We start from the raw sequence: 24055 nt of genomic DNA on the forward strand, positions 1-24055 counted from the left end.
AAAAAAAAAAAAAAAAACAAGTGCCCCGGTTTCATTTGTAATACTAATTCAACAAGAATTACATTAGCATTAGTAGAGGCATTTGATGCAAGAAAGCAAGCTTATGCAGCATCAGCCAAAAAAAAAATAAAATAAATAAAATAAAAATAAATAAATAAAAAATAACCACTTCCACTTCACCCCTCTGTTCGTTCAAAATACCTGTCCAGCTGAGCCTTAAACTTATTTAGCCTATCAACTTCCACAACAAAGGATGGAAGTCTGTTCCACCAACCAACCACCCGCTGGCTAAAGGCAAATTTCCTCACGTCTATCCTACATCTGTCTTTCCTCAATTTGAATTTATGCCCTCTGAGGTGATTTTTCTGAGCAACAGGAAGAATCCCATCAGCATTGAGCATGCTCAAACCATTCAAGGCTTTATACACCTCAATCAGATCACCTCGCTGGTGCCTAGTCTCCAGACACTGTAATTTGCAAAACTTAAGCCTTTCTTCGCAAGAGCACCCCTTTGTTCCATTCACCAATCTTGTTGCCCTTCTCTGTACTCGTTCCAGCATCCCTACATCCTTCTTGAAATGAGGCCTCCAGACCTGTATACAGTACTCTAGGTGTGGCCTGACCATTGCCTTATACAAGGGAATAATCACCTCCTTATCCCTGCTAGAAAAATTCCTATATATCATCGACAATACACCATGAGCTACTCTTGCAGTCCGTCTGCACTGCTCAGAAAACTTCATATCTGCCTGCACAACCACCCGCAGGTCCCTTTCAATCTCTACCACTGTTAGTGTAGTACCACAGAGTTGATACATTGCTCTGGGGTTGCTGTTTCCCATATGTAGTACTTTACATTTGTCAATGTTAAACTTCATTTGCCACCTCTCAGCCCATCTGCTCAACCTTTCCAGATCCTGTTGCAGTAGCATAGTGTCAGTAGTGTCCTTGACAACCCTGCCAACCTTCGTATCGTCTGCAAACTTGGACATTAAGCTTGATATACCATCATCAATATCATTTATAAATACAGAAAACAATAATGGACCCAATACTGAACCCTGAGGGACTCCACTAATAACATTAGTCCACAATGAGCAGTGTCCATTGATTACCACTCTCTGTCTTCTCCCCCTCAACCATCCCTTTATCCACAGCAGCAATTTGCCTCCAATGCCACACTGCTCCAATTTGTGCAGCAGTCTTCCATGTGCAACAGTATCAAAAGCCTTTCTAAGATCCAAGTATATAATATCAAAGTTATTCCCTGCATCCAGTTCTTTTGTGACTGCATCATAGTATCCAATCAAATTGGTCAGGCAAGACTTCCCCTTAACAAAACCATGCTGCGTCTGAGCTATAACTGAAGTTTTGTCTAGATGATCCTGCAGTGCTTCTTTAACTAGTGCCTCCATTAATTTTCCGGGAACAGAAGTTAAACTAATAATTACTTGTGTCGCCTTTTGATCCTCCTTTGTGAATTGGAGTCACATTTGAACATCTCCAGTCCATGGGTACTTCCCCTGAGTCCAAGGAAGCTCTCATAATTATGGCTAAGGGTTTGCTTACTTCCTTTGCTGCCTCCTTTAATATAACTGGATAGATCCCATCCACCCCAGGTGCCTTTCTTGTATTTATCTTCAACAATTTCTCCTCCACTTTACTCATAGTTATTACAAGATTCTCTAGCTTACTGCCAGAGTTGAACACACCTCTGGCATTCCCCTCGCTGAATAACTCCTCATGTGTGAATGTCGCTGCAAAATATTCATTTAGTTTGTTAGCTACCTGAGCAGGATCATCAACAGTTGACCCATCGATATCAAGTGGACCAATCTGATTCATCCCCTTCCTTCTAGAGTTTACATAAGTAAAGAACTCTTTGCTGTTTTTCTTTGCATCCCTTGCCAAAGATTTCCCGTAATCTGCCTTCCCCTGCCTAACCTCCTTTGTAATTTGGTTACAGATCAACTTGTATCTATCATAGGCTTCTGTGTCACGTGTTAATTTGTATGTTACTGACATGTTATTGTTAGTAATTCCTGTTGAGTGATTTGCTCATCTTATAAATCGAACAAGTTAAGTTGACTTGATCAATGTGACTAAGTACTTTTAGTATTTAATTTGATTGAAGAAGGCAGTTGTACTTAAGTTTGACTTAAGAAAGAAGGTATTTCTGCATGATAATTATTAAAGTAGATGTATTGGTAAGTCAAATTTATACTGATAGGAGTGCCCAACAACCATGTACCGGTTTCACTGCTTCTTGTAGGCTTACTGCATAACTGCCACATCTATGCTCAATTGCTCCTTGCATTCTTTTCTCACACGTTATTATTATATACTATTATTATTACCATTATGACTTTTTCTCCTTATGGGGTTTTTCCCACCCCTTGATGTGGGTATTGGTACAAAGTGCATGGGGTGGTTGGTTGTGTCTGGTTATTATTATTGTTGTTGGTCAAGAAACTTTCTAACTATCCTGCAGGTGTTCAGGATTGCAGCTTTCTGGAGATCAATGTAAGTATTCTCTAACGTATAAAATATATTGCTCACCTCCAGAGGAATGAAATTAAGAAAAAATAAAATTGCAAACAAGATATTACTGTTTAATAAAAACACAGGTACAAATTGAGTTTAAACTAAATTAAATGAAAATAAAATAAAGCAAAACAGTAGCTTTTGAGTCTAGGGAAACTCTTTATCAGCTGAATACAAACGTTATTACAAAACAAAGAATGCCCCAGGTGTGGTCATGTAAGACAAAAAAAAAAGCGTGACACGAATGCAAGCAACAATAATCGCTGGTTGGAACTAGATGCTTGCAGCTGCGAATGCAGGACATGTACGTGGGGTTCTTGCCAATGCTTATCACATTGTAGAATAACCACCTCTATGATTAGGTGTATACATACACCCTTTATTGCAGTTAAAATTATCATGGCAACCAGATATGTGGAGTGATTCGAGCCATATGTGCTGATGGTAACTTTGTGAGTAGTCAATATCCCAGCATGGGTCAAGGTCGTATTGAGAGGACCAAAAGTGTTCTGTGACCTCAGAGTGCTCCGAATCAGTAGATCGGATTGCCCTCTCGTGTTCTGAGATCCAGTCCTGGAGCCCTGTGCCAGATTCTCTGATGTCTCTACCACCACAGTCATGGCAGGCAATGTGATATATCGACCCGCTGCGTAACAAGGAGGGGGTGGGCCTTTTCACCCTTCAGAAAAGGGATTCGTTTTTTACCGGGAAGCTGTAAGCATTTTATCTGGTGAGCACATATAATTTCAGAGAGGCGTTGAGACGCTAGGGTAATAAAGGATGATAAAGGCGGTCAAGGTCATGCCATCGTTGTGGAGGGCCCTGAGGTGTGCAGCAAGCTCGCGGGCCTGCAGATCGCATTTGTTTAAGGCACAGGCAAGGTAGCTGCAGTTGGATAGAGCTGTTTTTACTCTCGAAACTTCATTGCACCTCTCGTCTGTGGAGCTGGAATGGATCCAGGCATGGGCGAATAGGGCACACGTGATACTGAGAAGCTGGTTGTGGGCATGTGCTGAGAAGCTGGTTGTGGGCATGTGCCGATTTGTAGTTGGTGAATTGGCCAGTACGCATTGGTTTACGTTAGACCAAGGTTCTTAAATGAGTGCCCAAGCACCGTACGAGAACGTCCAGAAAGGAGAGGGCATTGTTCTACTCCAGTTAGCTAGTGAACTCGATGAAGGGTGATAGATAGAGAGTTGAGATGCCGCAAAATCTTATTCGTACTGCTTATGGCCCCCTTGCATACAACATTATTTTAGAACTTCAGAAAACTGTTATCTCCGTAGTCCCGCTACAGACACACCTTCGCTTTGCACACAATTGCAAGACTCACAATATTATTCTGAAAGGTTTTTGCTACAAGGCACCATTCTGCCATGACTGAATGCATCATGCCTGCCTGAATTTTGGCTTAAAGACCCTGCAAATCTGGATTAGCTACTTACATCAAGACCTACGGATAGCCTCCATCAGTAAGGCCATACACACCCTTGAGCTTAAAGGTTTGGTTACTTCTTCTGTATTTTCTAGTGTCCTCCAGACTATGTTCTCAGGCAGTCCACAAGTCTAACTTACATCACTCACGGCGACAAGACAAGTTCAACAACTTACTTCGAGACGCCCGCACCGCCAATCACACACACACACAGAGCCCCTGTGTTTGATCACTCTCACTTCATCCTGAATTTAAGTGGCAAGCACTTATCTAGTGAACAAGTGGAACTTCTCACCCTCGGGATGAAGTTTGCCATATTACCTCGAAGTCCTCCCATTACACAACTCACCATGGGAATAGACGCATTTTTAACCCGCCTACTTGAAGAAACTGCCAATGAGATTCATTTCAAGGCCACACCAATCTTTCAACGTGTTTGTCCTGTTGGCTCAAACCTCAGCCACTGTCAGCTTTTTATTCTCAGTTCGCTTAGGAGGAATGACACCATTGTTATTCTGCCAGCTGATAAGGGACATTGCACCATAGTCCTAGATTGATTCGAGTACCAGAATAAAACCCTATCCCTTGTGTAAGATGCCAGTGTTTATGAACCGGTGCATGACCCTTCCATCAAGGTCTTGGAGCAGTGGGAGGCCAGTGTCAACAGTCTAGTCCGCAAGGTTGAGGTGTGTTTTTTTAATTGTGGTCTCCAGGGTTTCCCCTATATACCGCTGTAGTATCTGAAAAGGCAAAAGACCAAGGCTGGCAAGTATATGTGTGTGTGTAGGTGTGTAAGTATGTGTGTTGTTGTGTTGAGTGCCTGCACCTGGCAACTTCGCAACCAGAAGGCAGGGAACACCAGTCCCCCTGAACCATGACTACTAGGAGGCATGCCAGGATATACTTTCTACCAGAGATACTTAATGGGGCTATCAGGCAAGGCGCCTCTGTAGCCAGGTGGGAAGGAGCAGCAGTGTATAACACACGCTTCTTGATTAGACCGGGGTTCGAGCCCGTCACCACCAAATACGGAGGATGCGGAAAGGTCAGGAAATGACCACCGCATATCCCGGAGCAATATGGCCTTAGTTGCTAATGCTCCTAAAAACCAAATAACAAATAACATAACAAGCTATCAGGCAAGCCTGGGAGCCACGAATTTTGAACTGAAAGGAAGATAGGAAATAGAAGGTTTAGTTAGGGAGATGGGAGGGGAGGGAAAGTAGATAGAAGGGAAAGATGAAGAAGAAATCCCGAAAAGTCTAGTCTACAGCTGGTTAAAATTTAAGATTTCTAAAACTACATGCAACTGGATGTCAACTTCCCCAGTTTTATGGACTGCCGAAATTGCATAAGCCGGGCATCCCTCTGTGATGTTGTCTCTTTTTTCATCACGTCAGTCCCAGTTCAACAAGCCATAGTGTTTGCAAGAGAGAACTCTTAGACGATGACCCCACCCTGCTCAGTAGAACTTCTCTGTCCGCAGAAGACATTTGCACTACTTTCAACTTGTGTTTGACCGGAGGTGTAGTCATGTTTGAAGACTCCCTCTTTAGACAGATCCATGGCATGGCTATGGGTGTCTCTGTCAGCTCTGTCACGGCGAATATTTCCACGGAAGAGCTAGAGGGCTGTGCATTCTCAAACTTACCAGTTCCCATCATGTTCTGGTGTCGTTATGTCTATGATATTCTTCGTTATCATTCCCTGGGGCTCAGAAGCCTGGCTTTTGTGGCACCTCAACTCTCTATTGTTCTCTATCTCAGTTCAACAGTGAACTTGATGAAGGTTCACTGTCGAACTGAAGTCTGACAATGCACTCTCCTTTCTGAATGTTCTAGTATGGCATGTGGGCACACATTTAAGAACCTTGGTTTACCGTAAACCAATGTGCCAATTCACCAACTACAAATCAGCACGCACTCACAGTGAGCTTCTCAGTACTGCATGTTCCCTCTTCACCCATGCCTGGACCCATTCCAGTTCTATAGATGAGAGGTGCAATGAAGTTTTGAGAGTAAAAACAGATATATCCAATTGTGGCTGCCCTGCCTGTGCCTTAAACAAATGCGATTTGTAGGCCCGTGAGTTTGCCGCACACCCCAGGGCCTCCCTCAATGATGGCATGATCTCGACTGCCTTTATCCCCTATTACCCTGGTGTCTCACGACATCTCTCTAAAATTCTACTCGCTCACTGGATAAAATGCTTACAGCTTCCCAGTAAAAAACTGCGATCCCTTCTCTTGAGGGTAAAAACGCCCATTCCCTCCTTGTTACGCAGAGAGTTGATATCGCATTGCCTGTCATGACTGCTGTGGTTTGCTACATTGGGAAATCTGGCAGAAGGCTCCAGGACCAAATCTCTGTTGATCTCACCATTCGAGTTGCCCATCTTTGGACCCTTTCAAGAAGGTCAATGTCTTTTTTCAGATGAAGTCTCCATACTTGAACACAATATTCCAAATGTGGTCTTACAATTGCCTTATAGAGTGGGATTATGTACCTATCTCTACAGGATAGCATTTGATAAATCACCATTGATAGGACATCATGGGCTTTCCTGGCTACCTGTTTACACTGTTCAAAAAACTTCATATCTGCCTGTATTCTAACTCTCAGATCCCTTTCCTCCACTGTTTTTAATTCAGTCCCGTCAAGTGTCTAATTTATTTGGGGGTTGCTATTCCCCAAGTGTAAGACTTTGCATTTAGCAGCATTAAAACATAGCTGCCACTTCTCTGACTATCTTTCAAGCCTGTTCAAGTCATCCTGAATGAGCATTGCTTGGTACTGATCATTAATAACTCTGCCAATCTTTACGTCAACTGGAAATTTTGACATCATGCTTTCTATCCCTTTATCAATGTCATTTATGAAAATGAGAAACAACAGTGGCCCAAGAACCAATTCTTGAGGGATTCCACTCCTGAGATTACACCAATCTGAATATCCATCAATCACAACCTTCTGCCCTGCAGCCACCCATCAATCCATCTTAGAATCTTATCAGTAATCCCAACCTGTTCAAGCTTATACAGTAACCTCTCATGAAGGACCGATTCAAATGCTTTGGTAAAATCCAAAAGAAACTATGTCGAAATTATTCCCTAAATCCAGCTCTTGAGTAACTGTCAAAATAGCCTACTAAGTTAGTTAAACCCTTAACAAAGCCATAATGTAATATCTATCTAAATGTCCCTGGATTGCACTCAATCACTGCCTCTTAGACTTTTCCTACCACTGAAGTCAGACTAACCAGTCTGTAGTTAACAACTTCACTCTCAGAATCGCTTTTAGTATTAAATAATAGTATTAGCAGTAGTATTAAATAATGATATATAATGAAGCACATGCAGTGATCACTTTGTTTAAGATACAACAGGACATTCAAACTGATTTAATGTGGAATAAAATAAGTACTTTAACCTGAAAACAGTTTGCAGTTTTCATCAATTCTCTCAACACTTCTGTTGTGCATTCAGCTTCACCTGCTGAAGGTTCAGTCTGTAAATAGTACTGGAGATAGTATTTCAAATTAAACATGACAAGAACTGTTATTGACTCAGTGAATAATAGAACATCTAATGCCATCTAATTTGGGACACATCGGGACTAGTGCATTTTGGCCCGATTAAGCGGCTGCCCCAATTATCCGAAATTTCACGTAAATAGTTAAAAATACAACGTACCACCCCCCCCCTTTTTTTTTTCGCAATTAGTTCACTGTACAATCAAATTCAATTAATTACTTTTTTTTTTTATCTTTTTTATTTATTTTATTTATTTATTTTTTAATTATTTATTTATTTTATTTTATTTTTTTTAGGCCCTTGCCACTGAAATCTTAGGAAATTAGGTGGTAGGGCCTGCCGGAGTACTTACTTCTAATGCGATCCCTCTATGCCTGACCTGCCTCCTCGGGGCTAAGTGTGGGCAACGGGGGTCCCACTAGGGGCCAAACGGCTAAAAGGTCAGAGGAACAACACAACACAACATGACAATATACAACATAAACCTTACACTTTTTAAAATCTCTGGCCTTCACAGTGTTCTGTGTTTCACAAACAGAGTACACAACATGGAGATGGGGGAAACCCCTGGGGCCGTTAGACAATGAACACTTTACACTTTGTACAATCAAATCACGTTACGACGAACTCAACATAGTAAAGTATCGTTCACTATACGATGTACAGTAAGCGCCGGTCATTGTGATCATGTTTGTGAATTGAATTTAAATTTTATTAAACAGCGATTCTAATTAGCGAAAATAGGAGGAATATTATCCACAGGCTATAAAAGCAAAGATATATCAAGCACAAATTTACCCTTTATTACCTTACCAATTGAAAAATTAAATGATATGTGAAAATCGGAAGAATATATGTGATAATCGGAATAATTAATACGTACTGTAATAAGTACATACGAACTGGTTGACATTTCTGTTCACTGACATTTGTGGGTAGGGATTAAAATTTAAAACAGTAAAAAGATAAGCAATCAATAACAAAGAACACGGCACACACAAATTGCAAGTAACACGATACGCGCAAGTGAGAACCGAGTAACGAGTTACAAAGCTTTAAAAATACGAATAAAGAGATCTGAAAATTTATTTTTTTTATATGATTGAAGATTCCATAGAAGTGTAAACACATTTTAGCATAATAACCCACAGAATTCCAGCTGTCGGTATTATCGCAAATTCAGTAAGATCGAGTTTACTATTCATTTATGATAGATTTCACTAACAGAAAAGCCCAATAAACGGGTGACTGCTAATTGTTTTTATTGTTTTATGGTTGTGACCTCCAGAATTTCGACCGAACCACGTGGTACCGTCGGAGACAATCGTGGGGTAATCTCCAGTGCTGCAGTCTTCTGCCCCGATTAAATGGAATGCTGTCCCAATTAAGCGAAGTAAACCCTGGCTATTTTCTCGACTGGTTTCTGTTTTTTAAGATTTGCCCCAAATAAACGGCTGCCCCGATTAACCGGTGGCACAAATAACCGGAATCCACTGCATATACATATTAACTGAATAATATTTCTGTTCACTGACTTTTTTTTTTTTTTTTGGGCCGTAAAATTTAAAAAAAAAGTTAAGCAATCAATAACAAAGAACACAACACGCACAAATTACAATTAACATGATACGTGCAAGTGAGATATGGAGTAACAAGTTTACAAAGCTTAAAAAATAGGAATGAAGAGAAGATTCTGAAAATTTATATTTTTTATATGATTGAAGATTTCATGGAAGGGGAAACAAATTTCCCATAATAACCTAAAACCCCACAGAATTCCAGCTATCACTATTATCACAAATGCAATAAGATTGAGTTTACTACCCGTTTATAATACAGTAGCTTGCACTAACAGAAAAGCCCAATAAACCGGAAACTGCAAATTGCTTTATAGTAGTGACCTCCAGAAATGTGCTTTAGAAAAATATCACAAAGGCATCCAAAATTGATTCTTATAACCAAACATATGATAATGATGAAAGTGTAGTGCATTTTAATGATTTGAATCGGATTTTTGAAATTTGATTCTATAAAGTGGCTGATTCTACTGACCAGTGATCATGTTAGCAGTGCCTACTTATTTCACTTTACGATGGGCTTACGATTGCCTCCAGCCAGACCATGCCGTCCTTCTTCTCACCCAAAAGCAGCGGTTGTAAACGTGTTGGCCATGTGTTTTGTTTTTTGCATCCTTTAGTTGAAGTGATTTTTTGTGTTGTGCTTATTTTGACATAAATTTACTGTACTGTACATATTGAATTCATGTACAGGGGATTCTCGTCATCCAAGGATAATTGGTTCCAGAAAATTCCACTTAAAACGGGGACCAAAGTTTTGTAATGTTTATTATTTAAATAAAACTAAATACAACTAGACATATTTTAAGATTCTATACCTTTATAATATCAGTGTAAATACACCATAGACAACTCATGGTAGTAGCATGAAAGGCATCATTTCATCTGTATCTCGTATTGTGCTCATCGTTCCCAACGAGTTGCCCATGTATTGCCCTACCGTGAATAAGTAATGCTTCACTTGCAATACCAGGGGACCTGCCCACCCACTGATGAAAAGCCAACTAACTTTGAAACGGTGCCATTTCACACCAACCAGTATTTGAAAATATTTTAATACTGTAACTAAAAACACTGTATTTACAATAAAATAATTAAAACTAGTATAAAATATTTAAAATATATAAATAAAAACGGTTAAAATATGACTGAAAACAGATATTAAAGAATGTTAAAAATTTAAAATATACCATAACAACTGTAGCTTTCAGAGACAGCAATCTCCTTTCTCAACAGCGTACATTATGCTGTTATGCCACATCCTTAAATAGCAGGTCCACGGCATTCGTCACATGGTTCCCCAGGAATGTGATTTGTATTTCCCATTTGCGCACCAGAACCGGAAATGGCTCCCAAGCCATTTCCGGTTCTTGGGAGCCATTTCCCAAAACCGTTCATCGTGTCCCAAGACAACCGTTTCAAAGAGAGGGTGTAAACGTACACCCTTATCTCTATTAATGGTATTACTGGCTGCCCCAATGCGTAAGCTCTCGAGCCATTTACGGTTCCAGAACCCCTGTGCATGATCTGTGATGACAGCATCCTCCAGGGAAATCTGATGTTGCTTCTCCCAGAAATGCTCTGCCACAGCAGACTTCCCGTAATTTGCAGTCTTTATTGCATTCATGTGTTCCCCAGGAATGTAATTGGGAAATACCAATCACATTCCTGGGGAACCATGTGACGAATGCCGTGGACTTGCTATTTAAGGATGTGGCATACAACATAATGTACGCTGTTGAGAAAGGAGACTTCCGCCTCCGAAAGCTACAGTTGTTACGGTATATTTTAAATTTTTAACATTTTAATATCTGTTTTCAGTCATACTTTAACCGTTTTTATTTATATATTTTAAATATTTTAAACTAGTTTTAATTATTTTATTGTAAACACAGTGTTTAGTTACAGTATTAAAATGTTTTCAAGTACTGGTTGGTGTGAAGTTTAATTATTTAATATGGATCTTTCTACATGGGCAACCTGTTGTGAAGGATGAGCACAATATGAGATACAGAGATATCATGATATCGTGGTTTTTCTTTAAGAGTTGTCTACGGTGTAGCTACATTGATATTGTATAGTAATGTTTATTATGTACTTGTAACATTAGTTCATGAAGAGCAGTGCCCATTGATAACCATTCTCTGCCTTCCACTTAACCATTCCGTTATCCATAGCAGTTAACTTGTCCTTAATGCCACATTGCTCCAGTTTGTACAGCAGTCTTTTATGTGGAACAGTATCAAAAGCATTCCTGAAATCCAAGTATATAATATCAAAATTCTTTTTTGCATCCAGTACATCATTGGCCACTGCATCATAGTATCATCAGTTTGGTTAGACAAGACTGCCCCTTGACAAATCCTTTTGTCAAGGGGCAGTCTTGACATAGTAAAAAATGGATGAAGGAACTGAAAAATGAGAAAATTATTTTATTAGACATTTTTTTATATGTTGCACAATGTAAGGTTAAGTAAAGTTTATTGAAGTTACACTATTTTTTAGTTGCACGAATGAAGAATGAATCCTGAGTTGTTTTTTTTTTTTTTTTTTTTGCCATATTTTTTCAGATAAAATTGTGTCACAGAATTTAGTTATGTCTTTAACTTGGCACTTAACTTTTGTTGCACGATCATGAAGAAGATTGTTCTTACAAAAAATATTCAAGTGCTTGATCAATTTTCAAGGGAAAAAGCTTTTAATTCTTTAATTTTCCAATCCTCGTAACTGCTAGGATTCAGGTAATGAATACTCGCATACCGGGGATCCCCTGTACATACAATATTGTATAAACCGATAATATGGCCCCTAAAGAGTGCAGTAAGAAGAAGAAAAATAAGAAAAATTTCCATTAAAATTAAACAAGAAATAGTGAAAAAACATGACAGTGGTGCTAAAATTAGTTCATTGGTGCATGAATATGGTTTTTCTCAGTCAACAATTTCTACCATAGTGTAACAAAAAAAAAAAAAAAAAATCCTTAAAAAAATTAGTGATGAATCTAACACAGTCCAAAAGGGCAAAGAACTGATTGTAGAAATGGAAAGGCTTTTGTTGCTGTGGATAAAATAAAAACAAATAAAAGGTGATAACAGTTCCTGGACGATACATTTGCAAATATGCAAAGCAGATATTTGATGAATTAAAGGCTAAAACACCTTCAACTAGTGATATGCAATATGGGGACTTGAAAGTAAAAAAAGGTTGGTTCAAATGTTTTAGGAAAAGGTCCAATATTAAGTGTCATAAGGCATTGAGAGGCTTGCAGTGTTGATCAGCTGAAAACTTTCTAAGGTGAAGTTTCAAGAGCTCGTTGAGAAGGAGGGTTATCTTCCTCAAGTCTTTAATAAAGGCCAAACGGGTCTCTTTTGGAAAAGAATGCCCAGGCAAACATGCATCACAAAAGAAGAGGCTTCAGTACCTGGGCATAAGCCTGTGAAGGATAGGCTTACTCTGCTATTGGAATCCAATGCCTCTGAAGATTTTAAACTTAAGCCAATGTTGGTTTACCATTCAGAAACTCCAAGCAAAAAGCAAAAAGTCAACAAAGGCAGGTTGGGTGTCTTCTGGCAGAGTAACAAGAAGGGTGGGTGACAAGACACCCCTTCAATGAATGGGTATTTGAAGTGTTTTGTCCTTCAGTCAAAAGTTACTTAAAAAAGAACAAACTTCTTTTAAAGGCACTGATACTTTTGGATAATGCTCCAGGCCATGATCCCGAACTTGCCCGATTTCTGAAGGAGCAATTTGGCTTTGTTACTGTCAAATTTTTCCCACCTAGGATCAGTAAGTGATTGCCAACTTCAATAAATTTACACAAAGAAGATGCCTGCCAAATACTTTGAAGAGACTTCAGGAGACAGAGCCATCACCTTAAAGAAATTCTGGAAGACCAGGTTTAACATCTTAGACTTTGTAAAAATCATTGAATTCTTGAAATGAAGTTTCTGCTCGGTGCCTCAGTGCAGCCTGGAAGAACCTGTGGCCTTCAGTCATCCATGATTTTGAAGGATTTGAAGATGAAGATGTTCTAGAGCAGGAAATTATCATTCTTGGTGAGTCCTTGGTTCTTGAGGTTGATGCGAAGGATGTGGAGGAGTTAAGCACCATGGAAGGGAGTTTACAACAGAGGAGTTCCAGAAATGAGAGCAAATTGAGTGAGCATGACAGTGGAAATCAGGAGGATGACTGTGTAGCAACAACTCAAGAAATTAAGGACATGTTTGCTGTGTGGGTCATTATGAAGAGAACAGTTAAAAAAAAAAAAAAAAAAAAAAAGCCCAGATATTTAAACCACTGAATTGATGATCTGCAAATTTGAAGATCAGGTGTTAAGTTATTTCAAGAACCTTTAGAGAAAGCGCTAAAAACAAACTATTTTGGACAGTTTTTATACCGTAAGTAGCAAGAGGCAGCGATCGGGAAAAAAACAGCAGATCCTGAAAATTGTCCTGACTTCTTGATAGTAGAAGAGTCTCCCTCAACTTTGTCAACTCCATCACCACACCACCAGCTTTTCTGGTCTAAGTTAAATGAAAATTAGCGTCCTTGTTTTTTAATGTTTATAATTATCAGTTAATTGTCATTTTAAACAACATTTGGAGTGGGGGGGATAAGTAAAACTGGAAGCATCAGCATTTTTTTTTTTATCTTTTTTCTTTTTTAAATTTGTATAATGTTTTAATATGTATTCCAGTATATAAGACACACCACAATTTTACGGTAACTTTTTTTTAGATTAAAGGTGTGTGGTATATAATGGCAAATATGGTATTCAGTATTTTATATAAAACTAATACTACAGTAGAACGTCGGTTCTCCGGAAGTCAGTTATCCAGAATAATTTGAAAGGCTGATTCTTCTTTTTTCTTCTTTTTTTATTAACAGTAAGCTCCGGTTATAGTGATCACGTTTGCAAATTGAATTTTGATTATAATAAGCGAAAAGTCGATTTTACTACTGTTTATAACAGATTGTACAACCAAAAAGCCCAATAAACTGAAAACTGCAAATTGTTTTTGTTTTATGGTTGTGACCTCCAGAATTCTATGTGACCTTCAGAAATGTGCTTTAGAAAAATATCACAGAGACTATGGGATTTCTCAGAACCCATGAGTGAATTTCAGATTAGTTTAGCTCCAGATTCAGTAAGAATAATATTGAAACTGTGCGATTTATTATTTTTCTCAATTTTTTACGGTAAAATGTGAGCAAAAAGAAAACGTGTAGTTTTAACATTGCAACAAAAAATGGAAATTATTGATAGAATTAGAAAAGGTGAAAATTTGGGAAATCTCTTTCCACAGTATTTAATGTGGGGACTTCAACAATTTACGACATCAAGAACAAGAAAAATTCCAATGCTATAACAGAATTTGTGTCAATTATGGATAGTGAAGAAGGATCTAGCAGGAAAAAGACTGTCGAAACCTGAAAATGCCGCTTTAGAGAGTGCACTCACTTTATTTTTTTGTTTTGTTCAGAGCGAAGTTTAGGTGAACCAGTGTCTGGCCCAATTTTGTGTGAAAAAGCATTGGATTTTAATCGAAAATTAATAAGTAATGAAGATTTTAAGGCAAGCACAGGTTGGCTGGAAAACTTTAAACTGAGATACAGTATACGTGAACTAGAAACTTTCTGCAGACGAAGCGGCAGCAGTGTCCTTTGAAAAGTAAGTTTGCTTCAGTTATTTTATTTGTTATTTGGTTTTTAGGAGCATTAGCAACTAAGGCCATATTGCTCCGGGATATACAATGGTCATTCCCTGACCTTTCTGGATCCTCCATATTTGGTGGTGATGGGCTCCGAACCCCAGTCTAATCAAGAAGCGTGTGCTACACACTCCTGCTCCTTCCCATCTGGCTGTGGAGGCGCCTGCTTCAGTTATAGCAAATTATGAGAAAGAAAACGTTTATAATGTTGATGAGACAGGCTTATTATGGAAAGAATTACTGAGAAAAACCCTAGCCACTAAAAGAGAAATGCCTGCACCGAGTTGAGAAAAGAGCGAATTACAATTGCTATGTACAGATTGTCCATGCTCGTTATTGGTAAGCCGAAAAAACCAAGAGCATTTAAAAAATCTTTCTGATTTTCCTTTTTTGTATAAAAATGCGTAGATGGATGTTTGTTTTCCGAGATTGGTTTATAATTTTCTTTTATTTAATTAATCTTATTTAATTTAATCGTAAGGTAAGATTAAATTTATTTAATCTTTCCGGAAAATTTGGCTATCTGGAAGAGGTCTGACATCAATTATTCTGGATAACTGACACTACTGTATTTCCATCATAAAAATCACCCTTTAGAAAGATAAATAGCTTAGTTATATAGTAAAAATTTCAACATCTGAGGTCTTGGAATGAATTACCAAAAAACAATGTATTATTGGGTTCACATTACAATATTTTCACAATACAATGGTGTCTCTGGAACAGATTAATATCATAAAGCAGGGGGTCCACTATACTTCCTATATAGAATTTGCTGTTGGTAACATCATCTGTTGGGCCCAGTGCTCACAATTTAAAAACTGCCTGGGACCTCTGTGGTCACCCTTACGAAAACAAAAGCCTTTCCCTTTACAGTAGTTATATCTTTAATTAAAGTCTACATTAGTACACTATGATTGCTGCTACCCAGTGGGTCTTTTACCTGTAGATTCTTAATGCATGAAGAATCACTGCTGATAACTTTTTTTTTTTTTTTTGGGTAGTTGTTGGTGCATCGGCTTCTGTGGCCATAATGCACCTCCCAAGGTTTTTGCAGTACTTTGATCCAAGCCCGAGGCAGGATTCGAACCTGCAACCTTTGGGTTGCCAGGCAGGCAGGCACTTTACCCACCCGGCTACCCCGGTCGGCTGCTGATAACTAGATCAATAGTATTGTATAGTATACTGTATATATAATTAGAGGTAAATAAAAGTGGTCAAAATTAACATTAAATGGTAAGTGGACGGTAGATGAGAACAGAACAGTATAGAACTCCAATTATTGCTAAATATCTAAAAGTAAAACAGAAAATATAATACAAAGGTATAAAGGAAAATAGTAATAGTTAAAGTGAAATGTCACAAAAATCTGACATTTTTCGTTGTATTGCCAGCAAAAAAAAAAATTTAGTTTCTCCATTTTTGTACTTGTGTCATTAACGTGTTATCAGCATGATGCTATATGCATAAATGGTTGAGTATGTCATGTGACCTCGGGGGGGGGGATACCATTAAACTACTATAGTAGTAATACCATTGCTGGATGCCTGCATCCAGTTAGAAAAAAATTGAGTGGTGTCCCATAACATTTTGTGTTTTAGTTCTCTAAATAATCTTCACCTTCTGCTTACTTGTCTCAGTTAAAATGGTGAAATCAATATGCCAAGTTTTTGCCAGATGTGTAATTGGAGAATCCCCCTGAAAGTTTCTTAATAGCCCTCCCTTTTTTACAATCCATGGCATTGGAGGCTCAGGAAGAGGGGACAGATTCTTGCCCATGGAGACAGGAGATGGATGTAGACTACTAGAAGTTTATAGATGACAAATATTTGTCTATGAGGGAACAGCTTTCATCTTCAGATGAGTGACTGCCATTGTTTTTCTTTGTGCTGTGTAGAGAAAAAAAAATGTTCTTTCATTTCCCATGTTAATAACTTGTTTTATGTAATTTTTCTTGTTTTAGTTCCTTTTATGTTAAACACCTAGCATTATTGCTGTATGGGTATTGCATCAGGCATCTGTGTAAAATTTGTCACTGATTTCAGTAAAGGTGTGTGTGTAATAAAATAAAACTTATGCCAGTAGCACAAGTTTTATTTTTTGTTTGCTCTACTGTTTTGCCATGCTACTGGCATGTTTTGTTAAATAAGACATGTTAAATAAGTTTTGTTTTAATTTTATTTTTCAGTTTCATTTCATTTCAGTTATATATACAGTGGGGTATGCCAGAAAGAATGTAAGTGGTTCTAGAACCTCATTTGTTATAGCATCTGTTCGTTCTAGCATACATTGAAATATATGTATTTGGGGGGTATTCCATTCCAGGCCCGCAGTCTAGACCAAAGTTACCATCCAATATGACTTAAACAGGAAAAATAAATACAAAATGAAAAATGTAAGTGTAAAAATAATATAAAATTAATTTAACTTTTATACATTGTACATAAAATTTTAAAAGCATAAACAATATTCCCCCAGGGAAAATATAAACAAACTTTCCCTAATAAAAATCATAAAACCTAGAGATTCCCTTCGCGACCTGTGCACTTTTTATTTCTTCCTTGTTTTTTAAAATTGTACTGATTGTTGATTTAGCCATACCATATTCAGCACTTAGATCTCCTACACTTTTCCATTTTCTCGCTTGGAAATTATTTCTTTCTTAATCTCTAAGTTAATTAGCTTTCTTGCTCTATTTTGCCGGCTCATGGCTAAAATTATATAGCAGAGTAATTAAAAAATATATTTTCACTGCTAAAGGGCAAATAAGCAGATAACTGAACCTTACAAATGATAACAAAGATGATAACTGGCGCTCTAATCAAAGCGGGAAATTAGAGCGAGAAGCGATATAATCAACAAATCGTGCACACACACACATGCTACATTGGCCGATAGTATTCCTCCGCGTTCGTTGTAGCATCCTGATTTTACTGATAAAAACTGTTCATTGTAGCACACCTGACTGTATATACACACACAAAACACACACACACACACACCAAGAAAACAAGGGCTGGGTCGATAATTGATCTTAGCCATGTGATCTCCAGATGATCAACTTATTCAAGTGTAGCTCATACTGGCCGCAATGTTTCAATAATTCATCAATGCTAACACAATGTTTATGGGAAGGCAGTCACATGCATCAGTATCGTGGGATGAGAGCAGGTGCTGACAGATTATAAAACTGCAAGGGTGTCAACCATTTTGACAATGTGTAATGTCATCTCTACCATTCAGTAATTGCATTGAATGACTACTTGATTAATTGACAATATTATGTACTATACTATACTGTATTAAGCTTATGCTATCTATTGTCGCGTAATAATGACGGCAATTTACGAACGGTAAACACGTGGATTTGATACCCTTTCCGATACTAAGTAATACCTACAAAATCTCTATCTAAGTTACTTTAAACTATCGTAAATAGGAATATAAAGCTACTCTAGAAAATAAGTTAATATGCCAATTTAAGCTAATAAAACAGAAAATAAATCAGAAAAAACTTCTCTGTTCCAGGAGCAGGAAAAATGTACGTCCGCACAGGCTATACTCGTTCCCAGTTTTTTTTTGGGCATTGGAATGTTTCATAAGGTGTCAACCATCAGTTGTATGTCACATGTAGCAGTTCATATTGCCAACCATGGAGATTTTTGGCGATATTGAATAAAAAAAATTAATTCTTCTTTTGCTCTTTAAATAGTATCGTTTTATTTTTACATATCTACTAGCAGTTAATCCAATTTTCAGATAAATCTGCCATCTCCTGGACATTACAATTTTTATGTATTAGAGTATGTATATGTGTAATAACTTTTATTTACTGTAATTCCCACCATATAAGATTCACTCATAAATTAGCAAAGATTATTTGGAGGGGAGGATTTAATTGAGGAACTAATTTATTTTATTACACATATCACATTACTTCTAATTCTTTTAAACGAAAGCATTTTATTACACATGGCTATATTTATAATATCCTACATACTAAGATTAACCCAACATATTTTAGCCATCTCAAAATCCATATACACAAATATTATTCTAATTCATCTTTAAAGAAGAACAAGAAAATAGGGTGATAAAAGCAAGTTTTTATTTATCTTCAAATCCATCGCTGCTGTTATCCTCATCATGGTGTTCATCACTCCTCATCTTCAGTCACTCCTGCTGTCTGATAGTTAACTGTCATTCTCATCAAATAGAACATCTTCTGAGCTGTTCAAGGCATTACTGATGCTACACTTCTTAAATGACTTCACAACCAACTGTCTCAGTCATTACTGCATCCCAAGAATTTTTTTACCCATTGGCACACTTGAGAAATTGTTGGCCTCTTCACATAACCAGTAGGTATTAAGTTGTGTTGTGGTGCTCTCGTCCATTCTTAATTCATGAAAGCTTTAAAAGGTTTATTAATAGAAACATCCAGTGGTTGTAGCTGGCTAGCAAGTCCACCTGAAATTATAGCAAGTTGTCTTGTAAGCCCCACTGGTCCCATACCAGTGGGGCTTGTTTCTTGAGAAGGCCACCAGGATGCCGTGACACTCTTTCTAGCCATAATCTGACTCCATTTTCATTCATCCATCCACCCTTTAGGATGAAGATGGGCAAAAATACCTGGTAGAATTTTTTTTTTTTTTTTTTTTTTTTTTCCCCTTTGGCAGAGCCTTTCTCTTGAATACAAGGAGAAATAGAAATTTATTTCCATCAGCACAAACCAAAACAGCACTATAGTGTGCCTTTTCATGGCCTGATATCTTCACAGTTACTGATTTTGTACCTTTAATATCCACACTTCTATTTGAGGGTACATCAAATGTTAAAAAGGTATTTCATCCATATTGCCAATTTGACCAAGCTCATAGTTTGTGTACTTCCTAGCATTAAATATAAATTTGAGGAATTCCAGCATTTGGTTTTCATACTGTTTTGGTATTTTATAGTTATCAAGTCCTGATAACTAAGCTGTTTTCTTTGTAAATCTCTAACTCCAACTTGTTGTGCCACCAAAATCAAGTCCCTTTGCTGCCCTGACTTTTGCCTTAAAAATTGTTTTTGTTGACACAGATATACCACAGTTCCTCTGCTGTATTACCCTGCTTGTCATTTCTTTCTCAAGTCCTGCCCATTTTGCTACTGGTTGACAAAGGTTATGCTTTTTTTTTTTTTTTGATTGCCGTATTGAGTTTATCCTCTAGTTCCTGCCGCTCCCAGATCATCTGTTAGTGGTAGCACAAAATGTCTTGCTGCATCTCTGCTTCCTTATTCCTTTGCATAACTGATGATTTGTAATTTGCATAAGCAAGCTTTTTCTTTGTTGATGCCATTATAATATGGTACTAGTAATCTGAAATTTATGGTTAAAGCTGAATAAGTGTGCACATATGCAGTGGCTACGCTATAAAAATATTCATTATGGTACCTTAACAGATCCAGTAAATTCCCCCCCCCCCCCCACACACACACAGGTCAAATTTTCTGATAATTTATTTGGATGTTTTTAACATTTTAGCAAGAGTTTCATAAAATTAGTATATTGGTAACTACTATAAAATCGTCAGTAGAAAAGACAACAAAATGCTTCCTTATGGTAGCTGCAACCATCACCTTATAAGACACTTTGATTTTTTTGAGTTATATTTCTGGGGAAAAAAAAAGTGTCTTATATGGCAGGAAATACAGTATATAAAATTTTGTTTTTTTTTTTTTCATGTTTTGGATACTTTATCAACAACTTCATACATCATTGTAATGTTCAGCTCCCAGGGCCTATTTAGAATTATTTGTTTTAGTTTCATTGTTATTAACATTTTTCATGGAAAATTAAAAAATAAGGAAGTAACACATGAGATTTTTCTTTTTTTTAAATCACAGTATCCTAATTGTGCAGCACTTGATTCATATTGAAACTTTCCTCTGGATAGTATGTTATTATTTATTATTATTTTTTTAATTTCAGGTAGTAGGCTAAGAAAGCTTTGGCATGGACCTGTGATGTTAATTGATATTAAGCATTGTTTTGTGATGCAAATAGCATTTGGTAGGGGGAAGAATATATGTGAAAAGCAGATGTTCAAGGGGTATGCATAAAAAAAAAAAAAAGTTTGTCGCTGATCTTTGCAATCTGCACTTCACAACAATCATAGTTTAATGATAATATTGCCATAATCTGGTAAAATTTTGTATGATATGATTGAAATCTCACCCGTTTAAAGTTTCCAAGAATATGAGAACGGTTTTTCTTTTCTGCAGGTTGCAACAGGAAGCATGGGAATCAATGTGCTTACCGCACTGCAGTGTTTGTTTCACGATTAATGATTAACAATTTCCACAGTAAATATTTATAAAAAGTACTCTCAGGAATTATGCAGTGTTTTTGATAAATTCTTCATTGTTTCACATAATAGGTTCAGATTAATTCAAGTCAAAGCAGTGAATATGTTATACGCACCCAGCCTACTGACAAGGCATTATCAACTGTAGAAACGGCAGCTACTGCTCTAGCTTTTCTTGAGTCAAACCCCCAAATTAAAGAGGTATGAGCTTTGAACATTTTATAAGATATTTGTAAACTTTTAATATATTACTTCTGGAATGTTAAATCTGTTATATTCTTCTAATGATGCCATGGAGAATAACTGAAAATTAATTATAGCCTGTTCGTCATAAGAAATAACATGAATTTGATATTGAAAATGGCAATAAAGTTGAGAAAAGAGCGAATTACAATTGCTATGTACAGATTGTCCATGCTCGTTATTGGTAAGCCGAAAAAACCAAGAGCATTTAAAAAATCTTTCTGATTTTCCTTTTTTGTATAAAAATCATAAAAATGCGTAGATGGATGTTTGTTTTCCGAGATTGGTTTATAATTTTCTTTTATTTAATTAATCTTATTTAATTTAATCGTAAGGTAAGATTAAATTTAAATTAGTTGTTCAGCTAATAACAGTAAGTCAAAGTGTGATGTGTTTATTGGTTAGCACAGCCAGCAGCAAGATTATGGAGCTGATAAGGTGATGGAATTTTGCCTGAACAATAAAAACAAGAACATGGTGATGAATTATAAATAAATAAGAATTGTTGATATGACCAATAATATGTGATGTTTTATTTTTCTTCATTTAAGTTAAAAAAAAAAATCCACAAATTTTCAATACTCATGAGATATATACCAGAGAGATCCTACTTTGACTTAATCTGATAATCATGACAGATAACTTTACCTTACTGGTAGTAACACTCCATGTTCTTTCTCCTAAAATTATTTTATGGTATTCATCACCATGTTCGGTGAACAATTTTACCTTAGGTTCCCGTTTTCAATTTTGATAAATCTATAATTGTAAGCCCACCATCTATTTCTTTTCTCTCTCTCGGTTGAATATTGTCACGATCTTAGTACTCATGACAGAATTCCCATCTTCAAATTACCAAAAACAGCTAAAATAAGGTCTACAAAAAGTTAAATTATTGCTTCCTTGTTTTTGTCATGTTCAGTATTAGTATCAGAAAACGATGCAAGGAAGCAAGCTTATATATACTGATGAGCCAAAACATTATGACCAGCGAGTTGTTATGCAAATCAAAGCAACTGCAGGTGAACTATGGTGCGGATCGGGACACGGTACAAAAAACACTTGATACTGAGCTTGGTTAATCAGTGTTACTCTTGTTCTTCAGATGGGAAAGGCAGCGGACTTAAGCGAGTTTGACAAAGGCCAAATTGTAATGGCCAGACGACTGGGTCAGAGCATATCCGAAATGGCACTGCTGGTGGGGTGCTCACGGTCAGCCGTGGTTAGTACCTACCAAACGTGTTCCGAGGAGGGGGAACCCACGAACTGCCGGCGAGGTGTTGGATGACCACAGCTCGAGGTGAATGAAGACTCTCCCGGATGGTATGTGGCAACAGAAGGGTGACTGTGGCACAACTCGCCAGTAATTGGAATGCTGGCGATGAGGGTAATGTGTCACAACACACAGTACATCGAACCTTACTGAAAATGGGGTTGTGTATTCGCAGGCTGCTCTGAGTGCCCATGCTAACCATGGTTCACCGGTGACAGCACCTACAATGGGCACGCAAGCATCGAAACTGGACCTTGAGTGATTGGAAGAAGGTTGTCTGGTCCATTGAATCACGTTTCCTGTTGCACTATGTGGACAGCTGGGTACGTGTGCGTCGTTTACCTGGGGAAGCGATGGCATCTGGATGCACTATGGGATGAAAACAAGCCGGTGGCGTCATGCTTTGGGCGATGTTCTGCTGGGATACCCTGGGTCCAGTCATCCATGTGCTGGGCACTCGCACTTGACGTCTACTACTTACCTAAACATCATTGCTGACCAGGTAGACCCTTTCGTGGCAAAGGTCTTCCCCTCTGGCAGTGCCATCTTTCAGCAGAATAATGTTCCATGCCACACCGCCCAGATTGTTCGAGACTGGTTCACAGAACATGAGGAAGACTTCCAGGTATTGCCCCAGCCTCCAAATTCCCCAGACATCATTCCCATCAAGCATCTGCAGTTTCTGTTGGAACAGCAACTCTGATCTGCAGCGTCTCAACCACGGACCCCCCAGGAGTTAAAGGATCTGCTGGTTACGTGTTGATACCACACCACAAGACACATTCAGAAATCTTGTAGTGTCCATGCCTCACCGGGTACGAGCTGTTTTGGCTCATCAGTGTATGCGTATCAGGAAACACATAATACACCGATGTGTATCAGCAAACAAAAAAAAAAAAAAAAATCTAACATCACCTGTCCATCCTCTCTAATAATTGGTCAAATTCTTCCTTCAATTTATTCAGACTACCCACTTCCACAAAACCAGGTGGATGTTTGTTCCAACAATCAGCTACCCTCCAGCTGCAAGCAAATTTCCACTCATCCATCATTCAACCATCCTTCCTCGGTTTAAGAGTTAGGATGCATCAACATGCTTCAAAATTAGAGAGTATATCTGATATATTTTTTATTCAGAATATGAGACAGCGATAATATAAAGTTAAGGCTAAACTGTTACTAGGTAAGGAAATAACTGACAAGCCAGTGAACAAAACATTGCATAGGTATTTCACTTTGAAGCATGTATCACAAACTTAACATGTCCTTTTTTTTTTTTTTTTTAAACACCAAAATGATCTGAAATTTGAGAATTTTCTGAAGTTTTATCCTTTCAGTTTGCAATTCATGAAGAACAAAATGATTCATTTCTATATCCTCAAAGAAAATA

General features: G+C 37.7%; 1 protein-coding gene across 1 annotated transcript in view; it reads left to right on the plus strand.

Moving 5' to 3' along the window:
• The window catches only part of Dtwd2 (DTW domain containing 2), a 176833-nt gene that overhangs the window by 126782 nt on the left and 25996 nt on the right, over window positions 1–24055 (plus strand). Inside the window, exon 6 of the mRNA XM_090377223.1 lies at window positions 21222–21350. Within this exon, the coding sequence (XP_090233349.1) occupies window positions 21222–21350 (129 nt within the window). The remainder of the gene's footprint in view (window positions 1–21221; window positions 21351–24055) is intronic.

This window comes from Mastigoproctus giganteus, chromosome 7 (assembly GCF_048544385.1).
Source record: "Mastigoproctus giganteus isolate SK-2022 chromosome 7, ASM4854438v1, whole genome shotgun sequence".
Taxonomy (NCBI): domain Eukaryota; kingdom Metazoa; phylum Arthropoda; class Arachnida; order Uropygi; family Thelyphonidae; genus Mastigoproctus; species Mastigoproctus giganteus.